At 41.6% G+C, this 7,605-nt stretch overlaps 1 protein-coding gene across 1 annotated transcript; it reads right to left on the bottom strand.

Moving 5' to 3' along the window:
- Positions 1–207: 207 nt before the first annotated feature.
- LOC139712724 (oxytocin receptor-like) lies at positions 208–2,008 on the bottom strand. Its single transcript, XM_071624522.1, has one exon. The coding sequence runs from the start codon at positions 1,982–1,984 to the stop codon at positions 695–697; it is 1,290 nt and encodes a 429-aa protein (XP_071480623.1). The 5' UTR covers positions 1,985–2,008; the 3' UTR covers positions 208–694.
- Between the last annotated feature and the right edge of the window lie 5,597 nt (positions 2,009–7,605).

Below are 7,605 nucleotides of genomic sequence, written 5' to 3'. Positions count from 1 at the left end.
CTATGCTGAATCAACGGAACGATGGTTAATCACAAAATTTCTCTTATTTCGTAAGCATAAAAAGCAAGAAAGAAATAGAACGAGTGAGAAAAGGGGAACATCTAAGCACTAGTGGAACAAAAAAAAAATAGTTTCTGTTTCGCGATGGACTGTTCACGAACAGTGCAACTGGAATTATGTGAGTCACCACCGAAGAATCTCCTGGTATAAACCCCTCCTTTAACGTCACTCGTTAAGGCGGTCCACTGACGGCATCTTTTTAGCGGCAAAGACAAATCACGAATAGCTTAAATCGCCATGTGCTACCAATGCGGAGATGTTGACTCCAGATCATTTGAAACTGTCAGCACGCTGGGGGACTATTTTGCGGTCGACTCGTTTATATCTTGTGGAGACACGCAAACCCATTATAGCTAGAATTAGCTGATAGTAAATCCACGTAGTATGACGTCAGTAAAGACTCCGGATGTAGCCGCTACTTCTATGGGCAACCATGTCCTCCCCTACAGACCGACACAGGTTTCTACATTAGTGCCTTTCCTAATCATGTCATGGGCATATTTTGAGCCCTTGGACACCTTAAAGTACGACGCAAGACACACACATTTCAACATATCTTATCTACTGTACTGGCGATCCGCCGTGGGATAATGAATGCCCAAATTATCGAATGTGAACAAGTCTGATTGTGTGCCTACACCTTGTGCTCTCGTATCTGCGGAACCGGTTTATAGATGTTCCTGAAGGAATTCGTTGCAGATCCGTTCTTGCCCTTGAATGACGTGCTCGTGTCCACAGCCGTCCTCATTGTCTGGGAATTGCTGGAAGATGTCTCCACTCGTGGCATTTCGAATTCCAAGTGGCGGCGACTCCACCAGTGCACGTTGCTACAGCAACATGTAGTGCACTCAGCCCACCTCCCGTACTTTCCGCGATTGAATAAAAGGAATATGTACGGATTTGCCGACGAATTGGACGCGGCAAATATTCCGAGAAGTCCGTACACAAAACTGTTGATCTGATGGACGTTGTAGCATGTCATGAGCTCCACGATGAAGTAGGGAAGTCCGCAGACGACGAATGCGAGGATGATGACGAAGGACATCTTCAGCGTCTTGCTCTTTGCTCGGTTCAGCGATGTGGATCCAGTGCTCTGGATGCGAACCTTACCGCCGCGCTGGACAAAGTCTCCCACGGGGTGGCGACCGAAGGACGTGTCTCGAGCCTTGTCCCAAATCTTCTTGCATATCCGCGCGTAAGCGACGGAGATGATGAGAATGGGAATGAAGAAGGTGAAGGTAGCGGCGTAGGACAGGTAGGCCATGCGGTGCCAGTCGGGAAGGTTCCGGAAGTCGGTTCCACACGTCTCCACGTTGTCCCTCTCCAGCACCTTCCACAGGAACAGCTGTGGGACCGAAGTGACAAGCGCACATCCCCAGGCCGCCCCGACCATCCTCCACGCGGGTAGGCCCTCCTTGAGTGGACTGCGTACGGCTTGGTGGCGATCTATCGCTATGAGCACAAGCATGTTGCTAGAAGCCATGATGGACACGGTCTGCATGTACATGATCACTTTGCACATGACGTTGCCTGCAAACCAGCGATAGTAGAGCATTTCGTAGAGGGCGGATCCCAGCAGCGTGAAAAGGCACACACTGAGGTCGGCTGTGGCCAGACCGAAAATGATCTTGTTCACGCGAGATTTGCGTCGCCTGTTCAGCCAGAGCCAGAGGAACACGCACATGTTGCCGAATAATCCGAACACGAACAGCAACCATAGAGAGACGATCCGCACATCACGATTGAAGCCCAGAGAGCTCCCACCCGTGCCTTGGTCAGTGGTGTTCGTGAAGTAGGACTGGGTGGACATGGTGAACATGTAATGGTCCGAGGAATCATCAGCTCCCAAATCAGGGGAAGACGTGCGCAGCGCCCTCAACGCTGTTTCAGGATCCTCACCGTAGGGATTCCTGGGTATCTCCATGGTGAGATCTCAGAAGGACCACGTGATCTGGGGGTGTCAATAAACACAGATATCATCAAGATTAAACAATATTGACATGTTTTATTTGTTATAATTCATCTTGTGTGTTGCACGATGGAGATTGCGGGTGCTGTTCGTTATTCCGAAAGTTCGCTACTCCGAAGGTTCGTTATTCCGAAGGTTCGTTAATCCGAAACACACAAATTTCCTATACCCAGAGGTTCGTTAATCCGAAAATGAAAAAAGGGTTCGTTAATCCGAACATTTCAGGCGTTATTCCGAAGGTTCGTTATTCCGAAGAATCGTTAATCCGAAAAAGAAATTCAGAATAATGAACCTTCGGAATAACGAATCTTCGGACTAAAGAGCCTTCGGAATAACGAACCTTCGGAATAATGAGCTGTAACCGGATATTGCAGCGTTCCATGAAGTACAAGAAAGATTACATGCGAAATTCTGTTGTCTGAAAAGCTCATCCAAAGGGTAATGCAATATTTTGGGGCGGTTAGTTAAAATATACAAAAAGATTATCCACTCTAATGATGTGTGATCTGCTACTTCGTATTGACAAAAGTAATTACGCCATAAACACCGACAGGAATGAAACTTTCAATACATGGATCAACTCATGAATCAGAACCAGTACAATGAGACAAAAATACAATGATATACCATGTATGCTTAGATGTTTGCATTCTCACATACCACGTCGCAAGTATCGGACATTTCTCTAAAGCAACATTAAGACATTTTGAACAGATAACATTAAGATGATATACATAAACAACTTTCGTTAAAACAACACATGACAGATCTTGTCTAGCAAACTTACGACGTACACGACCACAAAATGAAGATACAATCTAAACTGTCAGCTGTAGGTATAGACACTAGAAAATTGTCAAAACATTTGATGAGCCAAACCACGTTTTTCCCGTCCAAAAAGATCATGGTTGACATGTCACGTAAAAGGCATAATTTGTATGGCGAGTGACAACAAAAATCACGTCACCTACTTGCCAGCATTTTCGATGCGCTTCATTTTGCCGCCGTACATTTGTATGAGTGTGTATATGTGTTATGTATTATATATATACAAACATAGCCATTTTTCTAGGTCATCATTTTTTTCTCAATTATTAAGTTTGACAAGCGCCATTTCGTAGACCGCCGACTGATACATTTATAGACGCAGAAGACATCGTTCTAAATTTACAAGAGAAGCTCTTCAATAAATGCGAATGAAAAATAGATTTCTTCGTCTGATATTCGCTTAGTTTCTGAATGACAATGAGAAGGTGAAAGAGTTAGATGGTGAAAAATAGAGAGATTGAAAGAGAGAGAAATATATATATATATATATATATATATATAGAGAGAGAGAGAGAGAGAGAGAGAGAGAGAGAGAGAGACAAAAGAAGGGGCATTAACACAGATGAATAGAGAGAGGGAGTCCCATGAAATTCTATGTGAAATACAAATGATATCTAAGTCGAAGATAGCGTTTAGCCGAGCCCATTTGGGGGTTTAATCGTAGTTCCAAAATGTGAGGTATATAACCAACACTATTTTAATTACCAATCATGGCAACTGCTATTTTTACGAGACACTGAAAGAAATACAGACGAGTTTTAAGTGATGACTACGCAACATGAAGAAAATGAAGAATTGTTATTTGCCAGTGTTTGCGACAGAGAGAAAATCAAATAAACGGAATTACCACTTACAAATTGACATTGACATGCCTTATCGTAATACCTATACTTCCTCATTTCCATATCATTCACATTACGTTCATCACCCAATTACTTTAACTTTCCCTATCTTTTTCATCTTCTTTTCATAATAGAGGCAATGCGAAGAACTGTTACAAGTATGTCTTGATTGCTTACGTCATTGAATCAGCTTTTGTGTGTCAACTGTTTAGCGATGTTTAGAGATTCTACTTCACGCACAAAACAGTCTTGAAATCACAATCAACGGGGAATAAGGCATTATTTTTTTTTCCAGAAACAAAAACCAAAGGAACAAAACACTCACGGAACATAATGACTGATGACTTTCAATGGTTCCAAATAAACCAAAAAAACAAATTCTACAAATCATATCCTCTGTAACCAATTGGCAACAATTGTGTGCAATTTCCCCATCACATAGGGCCTAATTAATTGTGATTACATTCAAAATATTTCTTGGAGTTGTCTTTTTTTCCTGTACGTTTCCTGTCTAAGAGGCTTTTTGTTTGGTCTATAGATGAAACTATCCTTTAGCCCAAGCCATGCTTATGCCGACGGTCGGTCTCCTGCTTCCTTGTTGAATCAAATCTACTGCCTTTTCTGTATTTATATGCAACCATAAATGTTTTACAATGATTTTGTTATGCATGTACAACTGTAGCATAAACTGCACTTTTGTATCGCTCCTTCGCCATTTTGTTTCAATATATCACAACCACGTAATTCATTTGATTTGAGAGGCAGAATAAATACGATCGAATACAGAATGATACGGTACATGCAGACATCTGCGCTCCATGATTATTCAGCTGTATGGTCCATCTTGTGACGTAACAATAAAAGCTTATCTCTCATTCTCTCCCTCCCTCTTTCTCTTTCTCTCTCTTCACCCCCAACACCCCCCCCCCCCACCAAAATGTCCCTGTTTCCAGATCGATCACATTCACATTCGCTACCCTAAACATTCTGGGAAAGAAGTTCAAAGGTATAATGCCACTGTCTTTCGCGGAAAGGAACAACGAAATAACAGCCCACAACCAAGACGTCTTCATCTTTTCTTTTTACATTTTCAAACAATATCACGTTTTAAACAAGCAAGATTCTCCCAAGAATGTAATACGAATTACATTGTAGAGTACTCGTTCTTAACCAGTCGTACTTTTAAATATTGGAATAGTAATACGGCCGTACTCTACCCAAGCGTATTCTGAAAACTTGACTTTAATCTATAAGGAATTGAGCGGCGATCTCAGTAAAAATAATGGAGACATAAACATATACATTATTTTGTTAATCGAGGACGGTGCCCTTGGAGAGGAAGAAAAGAAGAAAAAGAAGCAGACAAAAATGGAGCGATATAAATCAGCTTACGGGAGAACTAATATTATCATTGCTTGCGCGCCAGCTGGAGTACTTAAATGGAGTTGTTTTGATTCCTTCACCTCCTCCAATATTTCACATTAAAAGAAAAACTCGGGGTTCCTAAAAGCAAGCTCAAAGCGCAACGAAGAATTCTCATTATGATACAACACGGGAAATGAATAATTAACGAAGTTTTGTCACGGCAACGCTTGTAGCGCCTTCGTCAAACAATTCACACAAACAAATATGTCTGGTCGTTTGGTGAATGGAACACAGAACAACGGGAATTTTCGGCTTCAAATGGGCGTTGGGAGATGTGGCTCGGTGGGGCAAAATGCGAGCTCATGACACATTAACTCGTTTAATGACGACATCACCATTGATTAAGGAAGATTAGCGACGCGCGAAATCTCTTTAAGGAACGCAGATGAGTCTTGTCCTTCACCATCAATCAAGGCTTCACCTCAAGTTGGACACTGGGAAATGACAAAAGCGTTTGAAAAGCCGATGCTAAATATGTGGGGTTTTTTTTCTCCTTTCCCCCTCCCCCTCTCCCTTTCGCTCTCTTGGAATGGGGAAGGGGGGGGGGGAGGGGCGGGGGAGTATGAGCAGAAATGAAGAGGGGGAGATGGGGAATGAAAGAAAGTGTTACCAACATTTAAATTGCGTGAATGAAGGCGTGAAGCGATCACAAAGAAACTACAACGGCTTATGAATAGAAGAATATTGGGTTGAAAAGACGGAGAGAGAGAGAGAGAGGGAGAGAGAAAGAGAGATGTGAGAGGGCATAGAGTTGTACATCTGTAAGTGGGTTAGAGAAAAAATGGGGTAAAATACATGTATGTACATACTGAAGTGGAATATGGCTTATAATGTTAATATATTCAAGTGGAATATAATGCATGTTATAAAGATATTGTTTCTTTTAATAGATTTATTCATTGATCTTATCATTGTCAATGTTTTAGTGAGAGACTATAGCAGTAAATACCCCCAAAATGGTGTGAATTTGGTTTGAAACAATATTTGCATTCTTTTTACTTGTTTATTTTGTTTATTTATGTATGATTTGCATGAAATCAATAAAGATCACTAAAAACAAAAGAACAAAAAGTCATGCACCGGTGAAACAATCCGGAACAGACCTAACTCAAACACGCCAAGACCAAAACTTCACGAGTCAAAATGACCGCTAACTCTCAATATACGCTATTGTAAAAAAAAAAAAAAAAAAAAAAAAAAAAAAAAAAAAAAAAAAAAAAAAAACACCTCTTGTGTCTCGACTGAACATATTTGAAAGCGCTCGATGTGTTGTTGCTGTTTTTTCCATCACCTGGGGTATCTATTTCTTTCACACCTCCATGGTAGCCAAGTCAACAGTTTTAGTAAGTCTGTTGTGTGTTTTCGTTCGTCAATATGACGTTTCACCGGCGAGATGCAAGCGCAAACGACATGTCAAGGACAAGAGAGAGAGAAAGAGCGGGAAAAAGGGAACAAAAAGAAGAGAGGAACGAGCGCACAACATCCACATTCATCGCCACTTCACCGCCTCGCTCCCGCGGGCCGACGTATCTCGTTCTGCCCAAGCCATCCTTCCGGCACATCTAGTACATTAATGAAATTCGCGTCTCATTCCTTTTCCTCCGAGACAGTCAGACAGGCTAAGCGTGATTCGCCTTTTTAGAAGCATACTAAAACATGTCAACGTGATCGCAGACTGCACAAGGTATCTCGCTTGATTTAATCGAGTTATGAAATCACTGAAGCTACCCATCTCTTTTTCCCCCTTCAATGTGAAAACAAGGGTACGTCCTTAAGCATCGTACTCCGCGGTAAAATGCAGAAGATTATTCAGCTAATAAGATGTCATTTTCTCTTTGCTGTACCAGACAGCATCTATGACTTTATTCTACTCATGCGAGATCCCTAGAGTCACATCCCATTTGGCTCGTTGGACCAAAGGGCGTATCGCAGCGCTTTCTCCCAGCTTGAGACATTACTATATACCTTATCAAGAGACAGGGTCTTTCAAAATACACCCGAGTTCCACCTGGCCACACAATCCCATGGTGCTGTTAGGTTTTATATGCCCAGATTGAAACGTTAGATTCGGATATTAAATTCTGCAGGCACAGCGTCAATCCTACACAACACATGAAAATCACAAATAAGTATAGTAAACGGTGTTTTACCTTGGCGTCACGTCACTTTCATGATTGGGTTAATTTAGAGTGCAATGTAACTTTTGAATCCTTGCACTGGGAATCAATGTCATGTATATACTGCCTTGACAAAGAAACATTAGTTGTAAATTGGCTCAAGTTATTTCTTCTTCCAGACCAGCTCTCTAATGCAATTCAATTTCATGTCTCTCTTCGGCCTTATTTGATAAATCTTGACTTTGGCTTGAAGGCTTTTTTTTTTTAAAGGATCATGATATAATCGAATCGAATCAAGTATATTTAGGTCATGCGCTATATATGATGTGTGTGTGTGTGTGTGTGTGTGAGTGCGTGCGTGTGT

The sequence above is a fragment of the Diadema antillarum genome, unplaced genomic scaffold (genome assembly GCF_040938485.1).
Source record: "Diadema antillarum isolate AM-2024a unplaced genomic scaffold, OU_Dant_1.0 seq00001848_RagTag, whole genome shotgun sequence".
Classification (NCBI taxonomy): Eukaryota; Metazoa; Echinodermata; class Echinoidea; order Diadematoida; family Diadematidae; genus Diadema; species Diadema antillarum.
The sequence above is the reverse complement of the archived record's forward strand: the minus strand, read 5'-3'. Positions and strand labels throughout refer to the sequence as shown.

Excerpts from the sequence above, each read along its gene's own strand:
- LOC139712724 (XM_071624522.1), bottom strand. The coding sequence starts at position 1,984 with ATGGAGATACCCAGGAATCCCTACGGTGAGGATCCTGAAACAGCGTTG.